Source organism: Myotis yumanensis, unplaced genomic scaffold (assembly GCF_028538775.1).
Source record: "Myotis yumanensis isolate MYYU_CA2020_CCGP unplaced genomic scaffold, mMyoYum1.0.hap1 SCAF_18, whole genome shotgun sequence".
NCBI classification, from domain to species: Eukaryota; Metazoa; Chordata; class Mammalia; order Chiroptera; family Vespertilionidae; genus Myotis; species Myotis yumanensis.
Window position 1 is genome coordinate 5,461,893 of NW_027223769.1, and position 21,896 is coordinate 5,483,788.

Sequence of the window (21,896 nt, forward strand, 5' to 3'; positions counted from 1 at the left end):
CATAGCCCTAAGGTTGTTAGTTGGGGATGGTTTGGTCTCCCTTCAACCCCCCATGGAATGGGAGCTTTGTGTGGGAAGTGTTTGGGGCTCTCTGACTACTGCTGGTCCATCCAGTGTCTTCTCACTTTTGCTGCTGCAAGGAGTAGGGGTCACTGAGCTGCTGGTGCATCAGAATTTGCTCCACAGGCACAAGCCTCTTGATGAGCTGGCCCTGCTGGTTGTTTACAAGGTACACCAGCTGCAGTGGGAAGGCAGGGCCAGATAAGCTGGTGTCAGCCACCCTTCTGTCCCCCCCCCCCCCCAAGTCTCGCATAGCCCCTGACTAGCACCTGGTACAGATTGCTGTCTTCATAGAAGAGGGTGACCATGGTCTCATGGGAAGCATAGAGAGAGGACTGCTGCATCACCTGGAGGCTGATGTACACATTCCAGCCCTTGGATGGGAACAACTTGTACACGTGATAACTGCCCTCCACGAGGTACCAGATCTGGAGGTGCAACAGCTGTGTGTGTGAGGGCCATGGGACCTCTGACCCCCCTCTTCCTCTGCCAAGTGTGATGGCCCCCCCGTGAGGTAGGGACGACCCCAGTCAGGTCGAAACGGCCCCGGTGTGGTAGGGACGACCCCGGTGAGGTTGAAACGGCCCCCGTGAGGTAGGGACGACCCCAGTCAGGTCGAAACGGCCCCGGCGTGGTAGGGACAACCCCGGTCAGGTTGAAACGGCCCCCGTGAGGTAGGGACGACCCCGGTGAGGTTGAAACAGCCCCTGTGAGGTAGGGACGACCCCAGTCAGGTCGAAACGGCCCCGGCGTGGTAGGGACAACCCCGGTCAGGTTGAAACGGCCCCGGTGTGGTAGGGACAACCCCGGTGAGGTTGGAACGGCCCCCGTGAGGTAGGGACGACCCCAGCCAGGTCGAAACGGCCCCGGTGTGGTAGGGACGACCCCGGTGAGGTTGAAACAGCCCCCGTGAGGTAGGGACGACCCCAGTCAGGTCGAAACGGCCCCGGTGTGGTAGGGACGACCCCAGTGAGGTTGAAACGGCCCCCGTGAGGTAGGGACGACCCCAGTGAGGTTGAAACGGCCCCCGTGAGGTAGGGACGACCCCAGTCAGGTCCAAACGGCCCCGGTGTGGTAGGGACGACCCCGGTGAGGTTGAAACAGCCCCCGTGAGGTAGGGACGACCCCAGTCAGGTCGAAACGGCCCCGGCGTGGTAGGGACAACCCCGGTCAGGTTGAAACGGCCCCCGTGAGGTAGGGACAACCCCGGTGAGGTTGAAACAGCCCCCGCGAGGTAGGGACGACCCCAGTCAGGTCGAAACGGCCCCGGCGTGGTAGGGACAACCCCGGTCAGGTTGAAACGGCCCCCGTGAGGTAGGGACGACCCCGGTGAGGTTGAAACAGCCCCCGTGAGGTAGGGACGACCCCAGTCAGGTCGAAACGGCCCCGGCGTGGTAGGGACAACCCCGGTCAGGTCGAAACGGCCCCCGTGAGGTAGGGACGACCCCGGTGAGGTCGAAACGGCCCCGGCGTGGTAGGGACAACCCCGGTGAGGTTGAAACGGCCCCCGTGAGGTAGGGACGACCCCAGTCAGGTCGAAAAGGCCCCGGTGTGGTAGGGACAACTCCGGTCAGGTTGAAACAGCCCCGGAGTGGTAGGGACAACCCCGGTGAGGTTGAATCGGCCCCCGTGAGGTAGGGACGACCCCAGTCAGGTCGAAACGGCCCCGGCGTGGTAGGGACAACCCCGGTCAGGTTGAAACGGCCCCCGTGAGGTAGGGACGACCCCGGTGAGGTTGAAACAGCCCCCGTGAGGTAGGGACGACCCCAGTCAGGTCGAAACGGCCCCGGCGTGGTAGGGACAACCCCGGTCAGGTTGAAACAGCCCCGGTGTGGTAGAGACAACCCCAGTCAGGTTGAAACGGCCCTGGTGTGGTAGGGACGACCCCGGTGAGGTTGAAACGGCCCCCGAGAGGTAGGGACGACCCCGGTGAGGTTGAAATGGCCCTGGTGAGGCTCAGACGGCCCTGGTGAGGTTGAGACTACTCCAGTGAGGTTGGGACAAATAAAGGGGACCAGTATGGACTGATGAACAGGTGTAGATACAGAAGCAGAGCAACATTGAACAGAATGTTAAACTACAATGGGGAGCCTGGGGAGGGTTGGGGGGGGGGGGGATTAAGAGACCAACTGAAGGACTTATATGCATGCATATAAGATTAACCAATGGACACAAGACACGGGGCGGGGGGGGGGGGCGGGGGGTAGGGGCCGGGGGAATGTCATGGGGGGGAAAAAGGAGACATATGTAATACTCTTTGTAATACTTTAAGAAATAAAAATTATTTAAAAAAAAAAAAAAAAAAAAAAAAAAAAAAAAAAAAAAAAAAGTGTGATGGCCCCATTCCTTGAGGGGTGAGGCTTGGGAGCTCACCTCCAGCTGGAATCAGGTGAGCTCACACCCCTTCTTTCTGTAGTGCCACCTCTCTACTTCCCAGAACCCACCATTTCTGCCTCCAGCTCCCACTCACCATAATTTGCTCAGTGTTTCTGTCTGCTGATGTAAGCATTCCTGATACATATACTCTCTAATGGATGGGCTTCCTGGGGCTGAGCTTTCCTTTTTTCTTCTCATTCTCCAGGGTTTCAATTTCGCCCTTGGGCACCATCGGGAAGTTGGTGTAAGACTGTCCCTAGGATCATCAGCCTTAATTTCCCATCTCTGCACTGATGCCCAGCCCCCATGTCCCCAGTACATTTGACTCGATCTCACCTCCTCCTGAACCTCAGCTTCCAGGATGTCCCCCGTCTGTGTGGCCTCCACTGTGAGGCCATTCTTGACACATACACACCCTGACCAGGTCGGGCCCCTTCTCTGAACATCCCTAGGTGATTTCCCCTGCTGCAGCCTGACCACTCTCAACTGTCACTGTCTGGGAATGACTGTCTTCCCCAACTGGCCTGACACCCTGTGAGAGCAGGGCCCAGGGCTGACTCAGTTGCCACTGTGCCCCAGCACTGGGCCAGGTCTCCAGTAAGTGCTGCATGTTTATGAAAGGAACATGTGCTTGATGAAATAAAAGAGGGCACCCCCAGGAAATCAGATCATATAAGTCTGAGCACAGGTCTCTCACTCTGCTGAGGAACTTTGGAAGACACTTAGCCTCTTTGAGCTCCAGTGTTCTCAGCCTTAAACAGAGCTTCTGCTGCCCTTCCCCACAGTCCCTGAGGGTGTTCCTTCCCCTTGGCCCCTTGGCCCCTTTACCCTGGCAGGGGGAGAAGGGAGACTTCTGGGCTTTGGGGTGGACATAGAGGAAGTGGGGAGAGGAGCAGGGCAGCCCACCTCCTCAGTCTCAGTGACAATAGCTATGTCTCCATGGAATGAGTTGACCATGTACTTGATGGATAGCTCCTTGGGGAAGTTCGCCAGGTAGATGAAGTTTTCAGTGTCATAACTGCAGGGGTAAAGATGGAAGCTAGGAGCACTCAGGCAAGGCCCCTGGAAGATACGTTTCCCCCAAACCAAGCTGAACAAGAGCTGTTTTCTCACTTCTCCACTAGCTTTGTGAGAACATGAAAAGGAAACCTGTGATTCTAGCTTCTTTCCTTGATTCCAAACCCTCTGGGGGACCTTTCCATCTGTAAACAGGAGGATTCGGTCAACCTGGCATGTTGCCAACCGCCCATGGAGTTGGCTCAGGGGCTCCTAGGTTCCTGAGGGGTGAAAAGTGCCCTAACCTTCCCCAGACAATTCTTTCTATTGCTCACATAGGTTCGGACCTCACATGAGGGCTCCCCTAGTTCCCCCCACTCTAGCCCTCGCCACCCCAGCCTGTGTTTTCCCCACTACAGTCCTCATAACTTTGGGACTTGGGCAAACTGAAAACTTGGTGACTTTAGAAAGGACCCACCCCCCACCCCTCATGGGGCGGGGGAAGCAGAATATGCCCAGCCCCCTACCTCTGCAGGAGGAAGTTACCCCAGATGAACAGCAGATTATTAAATGAGTTGTAGGACATGCCCTTGGGCACCATCGGGAAGCTGGTGTAAGACTCTGTCCCTAGGATCATCAGGAACTCCAGGCCTCGAGCTGGCGGGGGCAGAGGCAGAGTGGACACAGTAGTGAGGCAGGATCCCTCCTGGCTCCCACTCACCTTTGAGGCCCCCTCTACCTTCCCCTCCTACCATCAGGAATGAATTCCGGGATGGTGTAGAGAATGGACAGGTAATCATTGACTGCAGGTGAAGAGAACACAGCAAAATCTCCTGAGGCTTTGAGCTTTCAAAAATCTGAAACTAGGCAAGTCACCAGCTTCCCAGTTCCTCCCAAAAACCCTGCAATGGCTTCCCCTTCGGGCCTCTTGGCCTTTACTATTTCTTTACATGAATTCTAAAAATGCACCACCTCTGAAAAGATACATCCAGTTAGGGCACAGGACTTGCCTCCTGTAGCTCCTTGACTGGGGAGTGCAGGGCACAGCCTATTCAACTGCACAGGGCACCCTATTCTCAGTTCAGGTAAAATAAAACCAAATCTCCTTACTGTGAGCCACAGGCCCTTCCTTATCTGGCTTCTGCTCCAGTCTTCATCACCCTCCCTTCTCTTTCCTGCTCTGTTCTAGTCACATTGATTTCCTCTCAGTTCCTCCAACCCACCAAGCCTGTTAACCACCACCCCTTACCTAGGAGTGACACGAGCAACATTTCCCTCCCATTGTCTGCTGTGCACTCAAGCCCCCATCCATAGTACCCCAATTACCCAGGTTGTAGCCGACCATCTGGAAATACTTCCTGGCAGCAGTGTCTTCAATCTCCACCAGCAGCAGCAGGTTGTAGTTAATCTCAGTGTATACAGCCCAAATTATGGAGCAGATGGCAACTGGAAGGGAAGGGGAGGTCCAGAGCAGCCCCGAGCCCAGCCCTCTCCATCACTTCCTCCCTCTCTGAGACTGCCACCCCATCTCATCCCTGTAAACTCTTCACCTCTCCCCATGACACTGCCTGTCCTTTTCCTTCCTTGTGACCTCTCCCACCCTTCCCTACTCTCCCATGCCCTAGATCCCCACACCCACCCACGGCAGACTCATTTGGGACATGGGTACCTTGTATCCTTTCGCACACGGACTGCTGCCTGGGCAGCATCTGGAAGGAAACAAGGCCATCTGCGGAGCAGGACAGTTCCATGTTCAGGCCCTTCCCATTCTCAGGCCAACAGGCATCCCACCACAGTAGAATGCCGGTGCCCCCACCCACTTCCTCAGGCCTACGGATTTCAGGGGACAGGTCTTACCCCCTGACCTTTCAGCCACTCACACCTGGCCTATCAGAGTATGTCTGTCTCTGGTCACAATAATTGGTTCAGGTCCAGGCACATGACTAAGAATCAGCCAATCAGAGTGCACCCTTAGGAGTAATGAGGAGGAGGCTGCTCTCATTCTCCTGGGTGACTCACGCCGGTGGGAGAAGATCCTCGAGTTCCTGGGAGCCCTCCTTAACCCCCACAAGAGGAGCATCTACCTTAAGATGAAGCTAAATCACAGGGCTCATAATAGTAATACCTTGCCTAGCACTCACCATGTCCCTAGCACTATTTTAAGACCTTTATGGATGCCAACATATATTTAATCTTTATATCAACACAGTGAAGCAAGTACTAGTAGTATTATTGGCCCAATTTTTCTGATTAAATGAGGCCAAAAAGAGAGGATAAGTCACCTGTCCATACCACAGGTGACTTGGGTTGGGAGTGTTGAAGCAGTTTCTCTCTAGACCTGTGCCATAATCACTATGCTATACTATCTTGCCAAGAGACAGAGTCTTGACAATATACCCTATGAGTCCCTGGATCCAGCCATGCCTGAAGTTGGCACTTTGTCTTTTCACTTATAAGTCCACAAATTCTTTATGCCTAACTAATTTTTTAATTTAACTTATGCCTGTTGAAACCAAACAAATAATATAAGATACATAATACACCCCAGGCACTATCCCTACAAATGCCTAAGTCCTAGGACCAACCTCCAGCCTGGGACTTTGTTTGTTTGTTTTTGTTTATTCTCACCAGACGATATTTTTCCATTGATTTTTTAAATATATTTTATTGATTTTTTACAGAGAGGAATAGAGAGTCAGAAACATCTATGGGAGAGAAACATTGATCAGCTGCCTCCTGCACACCTCCCATTGGGGATGTGCCCGCAACCAAGGTACATGCCCAGAATTGAACCTGGGACCTTCCAGTCCGCAGGCCGACGCTCTATCCACTGAGCCAAACCAGTTAGGGCTCCATTGATTTTTAGAGAGTGGAAGCGAGGGAAAGAGAGACAAAGAGAGAAACATCGATGTAAGAGATACACATCAATTGGTTGGCTCCCACACATGCCCATACCGGGGCCAGGGATCGAGGTGCATGCCCTTGACCGGGAATCAAACTGGAGACCCCTCAGTCCTCGGGATCACACTCTATCCACTGAGCCAAACTGGCTAGGCCATGGGACTCCTTCTGAAGGCACGTAGTGAAGGGTTAGAGCCCAAGGTCAGAATTCTTGGAGGTGAGAGGGAATGGAGGAGTTTCTTGGGCTGCCAGAGGCCCCCACCCTTACCTGTAATAGTCCCAAAGTGGACATAGCCTTCGTGCTTCCCAGTGGTGAGGGCCATGATGTACTCGGAGCCATTTCCATGAAAATGCACGGGGCACAGCTTCTTGATGCACTCGTTGGGCAGTACACGAACCCAGCTCTCTGCAGTGGCCAGCATGGGGCCTCAGGCCCAGGTATTTGGACTTGGGCCCTGCATCCACTTTTCCCTGGCCTTAATGAACCTGTTATCATCCTCTCTCCCTGGAGCAGCTGCTCAGTGTGTTGACTGAGGGACCTTTAACGTAGGGTTCCAGCTGCCTTTGAGAAAATCCTCCTGACTCACATTCTGTCCCTGAGGTTCCGATTGGGCTTGACCCCACCCTTGCATTCCCCTGGCCAGAGCCATTGATTCTGAGCTGGGCTTGTGACCAAGCGGGACAAATCAGAGACAGTCTGAACCTGCAACCACTAACAAAGAGATGCTCTTTCCTGGGGCCCCTGAGGGTATAAAAGTCTGCAGTTTCTGGGAGTCACCATGGCCATCACAAGAGGGGCCTGTTTAACAGCTACAGTGAGTCCCTAGATCCAACTATGCCTGAAACCAACATGTTCCTGGTTTGTTTTGTATTTTAGCTATCTAAGCTGAGAAAACACCCCCTTTTTTTGGCTTGAGCCCATTTTAATTTGGTTCCTCCCACTGGCCAAGTGTCCTAAGTAAGAAATGAAGAAAAATGAGCTGTTGAGAACATGCATTAACTAATGAAATATAGGTGATGCCAAGTTCCTGTGACCCTGTAAGTCCAAGTGACCCTAAGTCCAAATGACATCTCTCATTTGAATTGGGGGGGAAACCTCGAAGAACTAAGTGTTCCCATTTAAAACAGGGGTGGAGGATGTCCAGCCCTTGGGCCTCTGAAATCATTTGATCTGGCCCTGCAACAGCATTAGAGGTGAGTTAATGGAATGTTTGACCAAATATAGCAGGCTAATTTTTTAAATACTGGTATATATTTTAAAATATATTTTTATTGATTTCAGAGAGGAAGGGAGAGGGAGAAAGAGAGACATCAATGATGAGAGGGAATCATTGATTAGCCGCCTCCTGCACGCCCCCTACTGGGGATCGAGCCTGCAACCCACACACGTGCCCTTGACTGGAATTGAACCCGAGACCCTTCAGTCCGCAGGCTGACGCTCTATCCACTGAGCCAAACTAGCTAGAGCAGCAAGCTAATTTTGAAGTTGATAATTTAGTATGGCATGCAAATGATGTTATAAATATCCAAATGGCCCTTGGCAGAAAAAGTTTCCCACCCCTGATTTAAAGGATGAGGCTGAGTCAAGTCTTTCCTTTTTCTCTCTTCATGACTTTGCCCATCTCTGTTTCTCTCTCTCTCTGATCCCTATGCCTCTCCCCATCCCCACACCCAATTCCTCTCTCACCTCCCTTCCTTCACTCTCAACCTCCCCCAGCTGACTCACACTTCCTGGGAAGGTCTGGATGAAGGCCCCACCCCAGCATAGAGAGAGTGGGAAAATGCCCTCCCGGATGGGCAGGGTGATTCAGGACCTTGGAGAGTCCCTCCCCCACTCCCTCCTCCCCGACTGGCAATCCCAGCCCCAGATGCCACAGTGGATGGGTTCATTAAGGCAGCCACTGGGGCTCCAACAGGCAGTTCCCTTGTCCAGACCCCTAGGCACATGGCCCAGCCACAACCTCCTCACCGCTGCCATGGTTGCTCTCGTGGAGTATGGTATAGTTGCCTGTAAAATAGTAGACGAGCTGGTTCTGCCGAATAAAAAGGGTGCTCTCTGTGGCGATGGCATCGTAGATGGTGGCGGTGAAGTTACCCTGGGGGCAGTAGAAGGAGCCTACCCAGCAACTGTCAATGCTCAACTGCAGAGGAGTACAGCCAGTGGTGAGCACGTGGCCTTTGCCTCGGCCCCCACATCCTGCCTTGAGGGGAGGGTCCTGCTCTGACAACTACTCCAGATGAACACATGCAGCTGCCTGCTCATCCTGCAGCAGCACCTTAGTGACCAAACTTCTTCAACATGGACAAGGGAAGGAGGTGACCAGGCAGGAGCCTGGAGCTCTGTGTGTTCCCTAAATTTAAACAGCACACAGAATATTCAATGGCCCCTGAGTGTTGTACCCACGTAGACCCAAAAGATCCAATGCTTAGCCCAAGGCACATACTTAATAATCCTATTCTAACTTGGAACACAATTGACTGTCAGGCTGACACTATCCGAACTTATTGACTGATCACTAACACTGGCAATATCCCCAACAGTGGGAAAGCACCAGCAATGCAGGGTTCTTGCCTATAAGATTGAATCTAAATTTAATCAAGCTTTTAGACTGGCAATATATTGTGTTATAGACTAACTAGAGGCCCAATGCACGAATTCGTGCATGGGTGAGGTCCCTCTGCCTGGCCTATCTGGGCCGGCTGGCTGGGAGGAGGGACCATGAGAGGTTAGCTGTGAGAGCACACTGACCACCAGGGGGCAGCTCCTGTATTGAGCATCTGCTCCCTTGGTGGTCAGTGCACATCATAGCTACGGGCCAGCCATCCAGTTGTAACAGTTATGTAGGCTTTTATATATAGAGATTTTGTTCCTATCCCTAATTTATATGTTCAATCCCTACCCTCTCGTGTGACTGTACTGTTTTTGGAGATAGGACCTTTAAGGAGATAATTAAGGTACAATGAGGTCATAAGGTGGGGCCCTAATCCTATTAGACTGGTGTTCTTATAAGAAGAGGAAGGCACACCAGGGAACTCTCTCCACTCATGCGCACAGAGGAAAGACCAGGTGAGGACTCTTTCTGCAAACCATGGAGAGAGGTCTCACCAGAAACTAAATCTGCTGGCATCTTGATCTTGGACTTCTAGCCTCCACAACTGTGAGAACATAAATTCTGTTGTTTAAGCCACCTAGTCTGTGATACCTTATTATAGCAGCCTGAGCCAACAAATACACAGGGTCAGAGGAACAAGTGAATTGATTCTATGAAGAAGCAAGCAGCCAAATTCTATAGGATAAAAAGGCCTGGTTTATTAAATTGCCTGATAAAAGGGGGCTGGTAGCAGACAGGGTTGGGGAGCAGACTTATAGGTGAGAAGGGCTTTGAGAGACTTAACAACCAAATGCAGTGTATTGATCCTGATTCAAACAAAGAAACTTTAAAAGACATTTTTAGATAATTGGGGAAAATTGACTATATTTCCCAGCCTCCCTTGCAGTTGTGTTAGATAGGAAAGGGTCTCAAGATCTGGTTCTTGCTATTCTTGCTAAATGTTAAAATGTAGCACAGTATTTTGCAGACTAGCTATATACAGGATGAGCTTGACAAGAACCTAACCAGATAAGTGTAGCCAACTGCTAAGAAGAAATCGACATATAATTGACCAAATCATGTATATAAGCAATGGCTAAAGCCTCCCTTCAGGGAGACAGAGCTTTGGATTTGTATCCTTTACGTGATGCAAGTAAATAAAACTACCTTGCTACAACCACGTCTTGTTCTTCAATAGAACATGTCAAGCAGAAAACCCCTTGAGTTAGTTAACAGTTAGGCACAACCAACTGACTAATTCCTCACTAAAGGAATGTAAGTGGAAGTGAAATTTGCTTAAAAGAAAAATGCTTGCTCTCTGCTTCTGCTCTTTCCCTTTCCCATTGGCTGGAATATGGACAGGAGCAGGACCCATCTTCCATCATACAAATGAGATCAGTACCTGGGGCCTAGGGGATGGTGAAAGGAACTATTTAAGCCAGGGGTCCTCAAACTACGGCCCGTGGGCCACATGCAAATACAAATATTGTATTTGTTCCCGTTTTGGTTTTTTACTTCAAAATAAGATATGTGCTGTGTGCATAGGAATTTGTTCATAGTTTTTTTTTTAAACTATAGTCCGGCCCTCCAATGGTCTGAGGGACAGTGAACTGGCCTCCTGTTTAAAAAGTTTGAGGACCCCTGATTTAAGCTATTCCCTTTCTGTCAGGGTCTCTTTGTAACAGCATCTAAACTTGACCATCACATTGATGAATCCCAGGGGCAGTCTGGGAGTGGTGAGGAAGAAGGAAAGAAGAGGAGACAGCAACATGGGAGAAATCCCCATGATTAGAGAATGAGAATAAATGGGCGTTTATTTTGGAGTGACAGAAATTTTTTAGAACTGGATAGAGATGGTGGTTGCACAATATGAATGTACTAAATGCCATTAAATTGTTCACTTTGAAATGGTTAATTTTATGATTTCACCATGCTAAAAATTTTAAAATCCTCCTATATAATAAAGGGGTAATATGCAAATTGACCATCACTCCAACACACATGATGGCCACCCCATGTGGACACAAGATGGCCAGCAGGGGAGGGCAGTTAAGGGGGACCAAGCCCTACAGGGAAGGGCAGTTGGAGAGGACCAAGTCTGCAGAGGAGGGCAGTTAGGGGTGACAGGGCTGGCAGGGGAGGGAAGTTTGGAGTGACTGGGCCTGCAGTGAAGAACAGTTAGGGGTGACCAGGCCAGCAGGGGAGGGCAGTTAGGGGCAATCGGGCCAACAGGGGAGCAGTTAGGCATCAATCAGGCTGGCAGGGGAGTGGTTAGGGGGTTATCAGGCTGGCAGGCAGGCAAACAGTTGGGAGCCAGCAGTCCTGGATTGTGAGAGGGATCCCAGATTGGAGAGGGTGCAGGCTGGACTGAGGGACACAACCCCCCACTCCATGCATGAATTTCATACACCAGGCCTCTAGTCCTATCTAATAAAAGACAAAAAGAGTAATTGACCGTACCTTCGCTACACTTCCCATTGGCTAATCAGGGCGATATGCAAATTAACTGCCAAGAAAGATGGCGGCCAGCAGCCAGACAGCTGAAGTGAACAGGAGGCTTGCTTGCTCCAGTGATGGAGGAAGCCAAGGTTCTCTGCCTGCCGCCGCCCAGCTCTGAGCTGCACTCTAAGCAACTATGCTGCAATTATAGAAGCTAAACAATCTCCAGAAACCTGCTTTCAGCCAGCTGGACCTCAGAGCTGGAGTTGTAACAGTGTTTCAATTATAGAAGCTAAACAAAGCCCAGATCCCTGCTTTCAGCAGCTGAGGTCTCAGAGCTGGAGCTGAGCCTCAGAGCTAAAGCCAGCTCTCAGTTCCAGTGACAGCCATAGAAGGTAAATAAATCCCAGAATAAATAAAATAAATAAAAAAAAGAAGAGGATGGGAGCTTCAGTCACCCGCCAGCCTGAAAACGGCCCTGAGCCCCTCACCCAGACTGGCCAGGCACCCCAGTGGGGACCCCCACCCTGAAGGGGGTGTGACCAGCTGCAAACAGCCATCATCCCCTCATCCAGGCTGGCCAGGCACCCAAGCAGGACCCCCACCCTGATCTGGGACACCCTTCAGGGCAAACCAGCCTGCCCCCACCCGTGCACCAGGCTTCTATACTATATAGTAAAAGGGTAATATGCAAACTGATCCTAACAGCAGAAAGACTGGGAATGACTGGTCACTATGACACACACTGACCACCAAGGGGAAGACACTCAATGCAGGAGCTGCCCTCTGGTGGTCAGGGCGCTCTCACATGGGAGGAGCTCTGCTCAGCCACAAGCCAGGCTGATGGCTGCCAGTACAGCGGTGGTGGTGAGAGCCTCTCCTGCCTCCTCAGCAGCGCTAAGGATGTCTGACTGCAGTTTAGGCCTGCTCCCTGCTGGCAAGTGGACATCCCCCGAGGGCTGCCAGGCTGCCAGAGGGATATCTGATTGCCATCTTAGGCCCAATCCCCCAGGGAGCGGGCCTAAGCCAGCAGGTGGTCATCCCCTGAGGGGTCCCAGACTGCGAGAGGGCACAGGCCGGGCTGAGGGACCCCCCCCCCCCCCCCCCCATCAACTACATATCCCCTGTGCGTGTCTTTGGAGCAGGAGTGAGAAAACAGCAATGACTGGAAAGACTTGGCCCAGATGGGAGAAAGCTGACACAGGACAGGGAGATGGTCTATAAATTGAACAAATTCAGTAAAGCAGGAATTTAGAGCCAGAATGTAAATATACATGGGCTTCTCAGACATCAAGGGTGGGGCTTTCAGCTTGATGGAAAGAGGTTGAGACAACCTTTTGGGGTTGCTATGGAGCACAGTTGTTATCTTGGCCACCATTAACAACCAGCATCTTCTCCCCTCAACTTGTGATAAAGCTACCCTGATTTCACTCTGGGGAACGATTCTTTCTCTGCCTCTTATCTCAGCTGCTTTCCTCATAAAGATGGAGATCATGACCTGTGCTAAGCCAGCTGGCATATTCCATCATTTTGGGACACATGACCCAAACTGGACCAATCAGGACCAAGGAGATACATTTCAGGATTTTTGAAAGGCTATTTAGGAAAGTGATGCTACTGTTCCCCACCCTGGGAGTTGGATTTTGAGCCACTTTGAGAACAGAGCTAATCCAGAAGAAATGGAGCAGAAGTCTTCATTTGAAGTCCTGTGTCAAGCCAGGCCTGAAGCCTCCTCTGTGCTGGCTTTGCAGTTAGGTGCATCTACTAAATCTATTCCTCCGCTTAAACCAAACTGGGTTGGAACTCTGCTCAAATGTGTTTCTCATTCACACAAAAAGAACCTTGCTTCAGACACTCTTTCCCCATTCTGGGAATAATATAGGCACCCAAAGCTGAATCAAAAACCCTTGGGGCCAGATGTATATTGTGGTTCAGAATTTTTAGTGTTTAGAAGATAGTATGGCACATATATAGCATTCATATGTAAACCACTGGGGCCTGGGGTAGCACTCCATAAGCAAACATCTTAAAATTTCTGCAGGGCAGAATCTGAATATTGAGACTACATGGGATGCAAAAAGACTAAGTAGCCTTTGTTAGCTCAGGTCAGAGTTTCTTGACAGATGAATTTGAGCCCTAAATTTGTGAAAATACCATTTTCAAAGCTTTTAGGGTTTCAGAATTACAAATGGTGGACCTACAAATAATAATAGCTCATTGGTGTCCAGCTAATATTAACTGATATCATCCTCACACTGATTCTATAAGGTAAATATAATTCCCATTTTACAGAAGGGAAATCTGAGGCCGGGGTGGGTGAGGTGACTTGCCCAAGGTCACACGCCTAGGAGGTAGCAGAACCAGGATTTGAACCTAGGTTGTCTGGCTGCAGAGTCATATGTCCTTCCTTCATGCTATCTGCTTCTAATGGGGATGGTAATGTCTTTGGGGACCCTCTCCATAGCCCAAGGCTGCAACCCACTTGAGGAGCTGAGGGCCAGTACCCTTCCAGAGGCCCCAGCCCACTGCCTCCCTTGCACCTCTCACCTCCACAAGAAAAAAGTCCGTAAAGCTGGTGTCAGTCAACAGAACTGACTTCTCCTCAGGAATTCCACCCAGGATGAGCACAGGTGTCTGGTCCAGAGTATACCACAGGGGCCTCGATGGGGCATTCACAAAGTACCGGGGTATCAGATTGAAGAGCTGCGGGGGGAAGGGGCAGGAAGGCTGTTCAACATCCCCCACACTCCTATGGCTTCATCTCACTTACGGTAAATGCCAAAGTCTTCTCCCTAACCAAAGGCCCCACACAACCCCCCCCGCCCCCCACACACACACCTCACTGACCTCATCCCCCTTACTCTCCCCCTAGCTCACTCTTTCCCAGATACATGGGCCTCCTGCTTCTCAGACTGCCCAGCACATTCCCACTTCAGAGCCTGTGCACTGGCTGTTCCCTCTGTATACAATGCTCTTCCCCTAGGATCCACATGATTCCCTCCTCTTCTCCTTCAAGGCTTTATTCAAATGTCAGCCTTCTCAATTCTGCCTTTCTTTCTTTCTTTTTCATTAATCTTCACCAGAGGATATTTTTTCCATTGATTTTTAGAGAGAGTGGAAGGGAAGGAGGGAAGAGGGAGGGAGAGAGGGAGAGAGGGAGAGAAGGAGAGAGAGAGAAAGAGAGGGAGAGAGAGAGAGAGAGAGAGAGAAAGAGAGAGAGAGAGAGAAATATCAATGTGTGAGAGAGACATCAATTGGAATTGGTTGCCTCCCGCACATGCCCTGACCAGGGCAGGGATAGAACCTGCAACCCAGGTACATGCCCTCGACCGGGAATCAAACCCTTGACCCTTTGGTGCACAGGCTGACACTCTACCACTGAGCCACACTGGTCAGGGCTCAATTATACCTTTCTTGACCATTCCATCAAACACTGCAGTCCCCTCCTGCACAGACCCTATCCAGTGCACTCTGTCTGAATTCTATCCAGAGCACTTTTCACCTTCCATAGAATTTACTTGATTTCATGTTTACTGGTTTGCTGTATCTCTCTCCCACTAGAATGTCAGCTCTAAGAGGTCAGGGACTTGGGTCTGTGTGTCCACTGTTTTGTTTGCATGGGGATGCCTTGTGCTCAGTAAGTGCTTGCTGAATGACTGAATGAATGGACTCTGGTTAAGAATATGTGTGCAGGAGTCAGGCAGACACAGCTTCAGGTCTTGTTCCATATGTACATGCTGAGAGACTGCGCAAATGGTTCCATCCCTTTCAAGCCTCAGTTTTACCCTCTCTAAAATGGGTGTGTAAGAGTACCTTCCCTCACAGGGTCAATGTTGAAGATGTAATGTGATTGTGCATGTAGTAGAACACTTCACCTGGGGCCTGGCACAAAGTAAGTGCTCTAAGTCAGCAGTCGCCAACTGGTGGTCCGTGGGCCCCTGGTGGTCCGAAAGGTTGGCAACCGCTGCTCTAAGTGGAGCGTGCCACTTGTGTGGGGAGTAATCAGAGCCCCGGCCCACTGTCTTTAACCCACATCTTCTGTGCCCACTGTCCAGGCCCCCTTACCTCATTTCCCACGGTGAACTGGAGTCTGTTGTCTTGCTGTCTCTTCAAGAAGCCATTGATGTTCACCAGAAACCTGGCGGCGGTGTGAGGCAGGCACAGGCAAGGGTTTGGGTTCAGGGACTCCTGCCACAGCTCACAGCCACCTCCCCAGCCTACTCCCTCCCATTGGTCTCCTCCTGGTTTCTTTGGGAATGTGGAGATAAGGAAGTCCCTCCCAGAATCCACCCCCTACCCTGGGTGTGGGGAAGGGCACCTTTTATTGGGGATGAAGGGCCCGAGGCCATTGCTGCTGACATCCACACGCATGACCACACTGCCATTCTTGACGGGCATGGGTGTGTACCAGCTCATGATACACACCTCCTCTGCACTGCACTGCTCTGCTGGTAAGCAGGGGGCACTGAGGCAACTGGGATCTCCATGCAACTTCCCATGTCCTGCTCTACACCAGGAACCCCACTGGGGCCTCTGTGTAGCCCCATCTAGGCCATGCAACCTGTTAAAGCCTCCCCCCCCCCCCATCCCCTCCTCCAAGTCACAGATGTCACTGAGGGCCCCCAACAAACCCCACATTTCCACCAGGTCATGGACTCCTCTGATGCCCCCAACCTCCCCTTCCAAGTCATGAACCCCTCTGAGGCCCCTAGAAATCCCCCACCCCTCCAGGCACCCCGCAGGCCCACCTTTGCTGCGGAAAGGGGCTGCCTCCATCTGGATCTGCAGCTGTTCTAACTTCCAGCGATTGAAGTTAACTGGGGACTGGAAGATGACCAGCACCACAGGCTTCAGCCCCGTCAGGTGGCCCTTGCGGACCAGAGCCTCGGAGGACTGAGGGTGAGATGGCCCCACAGGTGTGTCTTTAAGATAAACTCTGGGCCCCCTGCCTTGACCCCACCTTTGGTAACCTGTTTTCCTGGGCTGGGTAGGGAGAACAGAATCTCCACCAGGGGAAGGTCAGAAAACATGGTCTAGGTTTGGAGCTGGGATGGAGGACAGACCAGGCTAGGAAAGGGGTAGAGGGGCTAGAAACTGTGGAGGCAGTCAGGAGGTCTTCCTGGAGGAGGTGAGTCCAGGGCCACGGTCTTCAGATAGAATTTGAATGTAGGGAATACATAGAGAAGGGCAGCATGGGATAAGCAAAATCGTGATGGCGGGAATGAACCTGGCACCCAGAACTACTAATCCCAGGCTCACTCTTGAGGTTTCCACTTTCCCTCCAGAAATGAGACTCTCTGCCACCCTCAATAGTCAAAAGATAGTGAGGTTTGGGGGCTGGGACCTGGGGTAAAGGTGGGATGGGACAGTAAAGACTGGGGAAGATAGTTAGGGGGCAGCCAGAGACAACCTCCCAGAGATGCCAGAATCCTGGCTGGGCTGAGAAGGGCAGGCAGGGCTTAGGGTGGAGATGGAAGGAGGGAAGAAGGGTACTCCAAGTGTATGGATCAAGCATATGCAAGAAGGCTGCACTCAGGCCAGAGTGGGCTTTGAGACCAGGGTGAGACACTTAACGGGTCTAATCACCTTTGCACAAGCTTTCATCTCTGCATGGATTACCCTTCATAAATTATTGTATGTATGTACTTACCGATTGCTCTGCTGATGGGCTGAATCCATAAGGAAAACCTGGCTGTGTTGTTTATCACTGTACCCCCACTCCATTGTAAAAGAGAATCTGACCCATAGTAAGTGTTGCATGAACGAATAAAGGTATTATTACCATACTTTTACAAGTAAGGAGAGATGGTTCATGGAGTAAAACTCTATGCCCAGGGTCATGCTCTAGAAACTTATTGCTAGCATTCACTGAAGCCCTTCTGTGAACCAGACACTGTGCTGAGAGCTTCACACATAGTTAATCATTTTATGAAGTTGACACAATCATTACCTTACCCTTGTTAAGGATGAGGAAACTTTGATACAGAGAAGTTAAGTAACTTGCCTGAGATCACAGTTATTATGGTATAGGATCTGAACCCAGGCAGCCTGGCTCAAATTGTTAACAATCATGCTATTCTTCCTCCAAGTAAATGTTAATCAGTGGCAGATTCAAACCCAAGTCTGCAGCCTCCAGAACTTCACTTCTGGACCACAACATTCCATTGTCTTCAAAAAGCTTACTTGAGCCCTAACCACCTGTTTGGCTCAGTGGAGGCTTCAGGAACCTCAGATCTGGGGCTCAGGAGGAAAGTCAGGGATAGTCAAGCAGTATAAAATAATAGTGAGCAGTACAAATTTATCTATAAACAAAATTAATTGCATTGATTCAATTATGGAGAATGTGATGAAATAACATCCTGTTTTGACCATTCAGGCTGATTTCAACCAGAATCCATGGACACTGGTAGGTAGTGGAATAAATATTTTAAGTTGTGAAAGAAAACAAAAATGATAGCGGAGGTAAATGTTGTACTTGCTTTCCCCCATAACATCAAAATTACAACAAAACTACAGAACCCCCTGAAATCTAGCTGACCAGAACTCCTATAATTAAGGATATACAAAAGAAGCCACTTGAGCCATAGCCGGTTTGGCTCAGTGGATAGAGCATCGGCCTACGGACTCAAGGGTCCCAGGTTCGATTCCGGTCAAGGGCATGTACCTTGGTTGCGGGCACAACCCTGGTGGGGAGTGTGCAGGAGGCAGCTGATCGATGTTTCTCTCTCATCAATGTTTCTAATTCTCTCTCCCTCTCCCTTCCTCTCTGTAAAAAATCAATAAAATATATTTTTTTAAAAAAAACTTACTTGAGCCAAGTAAGAACAAAGTTTGAAAACTCAAACTTTCCAATTTGAAAAGCTAATACAAAGCTATAGTAATCAAGACCATGTGATACCAGCATATGGATAGACATATAGAACAATGGAATAGAAGTATACCCCAAAACAAACCCTTACATTTATGGTCAATTGATTTTTGACAAGGGTGCCAAGACATTTTACTGGGGTAAAGAATGACATTTTCAACAAATGGTACTGGGATAATTGGGTATTTACATGTCAAAGTTGGATTCTTTTTAAAAATATTTTATTTTATTTTTTAAAGTAGATTTTTATTGATTTCAGAGAGGAAAGGAAAGGGAGAGAGAGATTGAAACATCAATGATGAGGGAATCATTGATGAGCTGCCTCCTGCACACAACCTACTGGGTATCGAGCCCGAAACCCAGGCACATGCCCTTGGCCGGAACTGAACCTGGGACCCTTCAGTTCACAGGCCAACACTCTATCTGCAAAGCCAAACCAGCTAGGGCCAAAGTTGGTTTCTTACCTCACACCACATACAAAAATTCCAAATATTTTGAAGACCTAAATGTAAGAGTTAAAACTTAAAAACTTAGTAAAAACCATAGAAGTAAATCTTCATGACCTTTGGTTACACAAAGCCTTCTTAGACAATACCAAAAGCACAAGCAACAACAACAAAAAAGATAAATTGGTCTTCATTGAAATTTAAAACTTTGTGCTATTTTACGGTATGTGAATTATATCTCAATAAACATAAAACTTTTGTGCTTCAAAGGACACCATCAAAAAAGTGAAAAGAGAGACTCATAAATAGAGAACAGACTGACAGCTGTCAGAGGACAGGGGGTTGGGTGGGAAAGGTAAAAGGATTAAGCAACAACAACAACAAATCTCATAGACACAAACAACAGCACGGTGATTACCAAGAGGGAAAGGTGGAGAGGTAGAAGAGAGTGTAAGGGGGTAAATGGTGATGGAAGGAGACTTGACTTGGGGTGGTGAACACACAATACAATATAACTGATGTTATAGGATTGCACACCTAAAATCTATATAGTTTTATTAACCAATGTCAACCCCAATAAATTAAATTAATAAAAAAAAGAAAGTGAAAAAACAACCAATGGACTGTGACAAAATATTTGCAAATCATACATCTGATAAGGAACTAGTATCAGAATATATATATATATATTTTTTTATATTTTATTGATTTTTTACAGAGAGGAAGGGAGAGAAATAGAGAGTTAGAAACATCGATGAGATAGAAACATCAATCAACTGCCTCCTGCACATCTCCCACTGGGGATGTGCCCGCAACCCAGGTACATGCCCTTGACCGGAATCGAACCCGGGACCCTTCAGTCCGCAGGCTGACCCTCTATCCACTGAGCCAAACCGGTTTCGGCAGTATCAGAATATATTAAGAAATTATACAACACAACAATAAAAAGACAACTCAATTTTTAAACAAGCAAAAGATCTGAATGGACATTTCTCCAAAAGTAGATAAATGTCCAAAGAGTACATGAAAAGATGCTCAAAATCATTAGTTATGAGGGAAATGCAAATCAAAACCACAATGAGATACCATTTCATACACACTAGGATGGCTATAATAAAAAAGGTGGACAAAGACAATTGAGGATGAAGAGAAACAGGAACCCTCAAAGATAGGAATGTAAAGTAGTACAGCTGCTTTGGAAAATAATCTGGCAGTTCCTCAGAAGTGAAAGGGAGTTAACATATAACCAAGCAATTCCATTCCTAAGTATATACGAAAGAATTGAAAACATGTTTACACAAAAATCTGTACACAAATGTTCATAGCAGCATTGTTCAGAACAGCCAAAAAAGTGGAAATAACCCAAATGTTTATAAATTAATGGATTTAAAAAATCTATATAGTTGAATATTATTCAGCCATAAAAAGGAAATACTGATAGATGCAATAACATGGATGAGCCTTGAAAATGTAGCTTAGTGGTTAGAGCTTCAGCCCTAGGACTGAAAGGCCGTGGGTTCGATTCCGAGTCAAGGGTTCGATTCCCTGTCAAGGTTCACGTACCTGGGTTGCAGGTTAATCCGAGGCATATATAGGTGTCAACTAATGGGTGTGTTTTTTTCACATGGATGTCCCCTCTCTATTCCTCTCTTTCTCTCCTCTCTTCCCTCTCTCCCTTCCACTCTCTCTAAAAATCAATGGAAAAAATATCCTGCAGTGAGGATTAACAAAAACAAACAAACAAACATGCTAAGTGAAAGAAGCCAGACATAAAAGGCTACATATTGTACTGCCTGCCTGAAATAAGCAAATTCATAGGGACAGAATGTGGTCTCCAGGGTCTGGAGGGGCGTGGGTACAGGGTTTCTTTTTGAGGTAATGAAAATGTTCTAGAATTAGTGGTGATGGTTACACAAGTTTGTGAATACACTAAAATTATTGGCTTGTACATTTTAAATGATGAATTTTATGGCAGGTGAATTATATCTTAATTTTTTAAATATATTTTATTGATTTTTACAGAGAGGAAGGGAGAGGGATAGAGAGTCAGAAACATCGCTGAGAGAAAAACATCGATCAGCTGTCTCCTGCACACCCCCTACTGGGGATGTGCCGGCAACCAAGGTACATGCCCCTGACTGGAATCTAACCCAGGGCCCTTCAGTCTGCAGGCCCATGCTCTATCCACTGAGCCAAATCAGTTAGGGCTATATCTTAATTTTTTAATGAAAAAAAAAAAAAGGCTCACTTGAGCACTTACTATGTGCCTGGTGGGGCTATGGCAATCGTTGTGAATCCTTAAGGGCTCCTAGGGTTTGGTGGTGCCACTACCATTAAAAAGCTAGAAAAGGGTAAACTGAGGTTCACACAGAATGAGCCCGCTCGAGCTGCAAACACTCACCTCTCCTTTGCAGGAGTAGTTGATCTTCAGGTAGTAAGGGAAGCCCAGGTATTTCTGCAAGGAGAGGTTGGGCAAATGTCCAGAGCCCACTCAGATGCACCTCCAGGACCTCTCCCATTCACCTGACCCCAGTCCCCTCACCTCCTCCGGGTCGATAGGCGCGTCCACCAGAAGACCAAACAAATTGTCCACTGTGTCCAGGGGTTCTTGCTCAAAGAAGCGGTCACTCCCATGGTTCTTGCCTATCGTCTCGAACTTGTTCAGGACAACCTGCCAGGTGCACTCCTGGTTATCCTCGACAGCCCATAGCCTCCACGGTGACAACAGCACCGCCATCAGTGACCACAGCACCCACAGGACTCGGAGTCTCGGCCACGAAGGGCCAGCAGGGTTCATCACGGGGCAGCACGCAGCTTAGCTGGAACCTGGAGAATGCAGGAGTCAACACCCGCTAGCAAGACTGCGCTCCGGGGCCACCTTCTGAGATCCCACCTCTGTCCTCGCTTCGCTCAGCTCCTGCATTTGGCCCCCCACCTGCTCCGGGCCTCGCCTCTGCTAGGACTTCTGGCCCCCACGCTGCTCTTGCTCCTGGTCCCGCTCCTGCTCTTGCTCTGGGCTCCGCTTCTGCTCCAGACCTCGCTGATGCCCCAGGTCCTGCTTCTACTGGGAAGCGAAATCCCACCTCCGCTGTTTCTCCGGGTCCCGCCCTTACCGCCGCTCCTGGCCACGCCCCCGCTCCTGGTTTCGCTCCACCTCCTCATCGCTCCCCCCAACCTTGCACCATCCTTGTTTTTGCTCTACACTTGCCCTGCATCCGG

At 49.4% G+C, this 21,896-nt stretch overlaps 1 protein-coding gene across 1 annotated transcript in view; it reads right to left on the bottom strand.

The window, feature by feature from the left end:
* The window catches only part of CATSPERG (cation channel sperm associated auxiliary subunit gamma), a 43,636-nt gene that overhangs the window by 21,217 nt on the left and 523 nt on the right, over positions 1–21,896 (bottom strand). Inside the window, exons 2-16 of the mRNA XM_070397912.1 lie at positions 21,220–21,503; positions 21,079–21,132; positions 16,112–16,256; positions 15,682–15,808; positions 15,429–15,501; positions 13,911–14,066; positions 8,303–8,474; positions 6,602–6,739; positions 5,102–5,161; positions 4,759–4,878; positions 4,185–4,235; positions 3,960–4,089; positions 3,343–3,454; positions 330–488; positions 126–238 (exon numbers count right to left, since the gene is read on the bottom strand). Of these exons, the coding sequence (XP_070254013.1) occupies positions 126–238; positions 330–488; positions 3,343–3,454; positions 3,960–4,089; positions 4,185–4,235; positions 4,759–4,878; positions 5,102–5,161; positions 6,602–6,739; positions 8,303–8,474; positions 13,911–14,066; positions 15,429–15,501; positions 15,682–15,808; positions 16,112–16,256; positions 21,079–21,132; positions 21,220–21,474 (1,865 nt within the window). The 5' untranslated portion in view covers positions 21,475–21,503. The remainder of the gene's footprint in view (positions 1–125; positions 239–329; positions 489–3,342; positions 3,455–3,959; positions 4,090–4,184; positions 4,236–4,758; positions 4,879–5,101; positions 5,162–6,601; positions 6,740–8,302; positions 8,475–13,910; positions 14,067–15,428; positions 15,502–15,681; positions 15,809–16,111; positions 16,257–21,078; positions 21,133–21,219; positions 21,504–21,896) is intronic.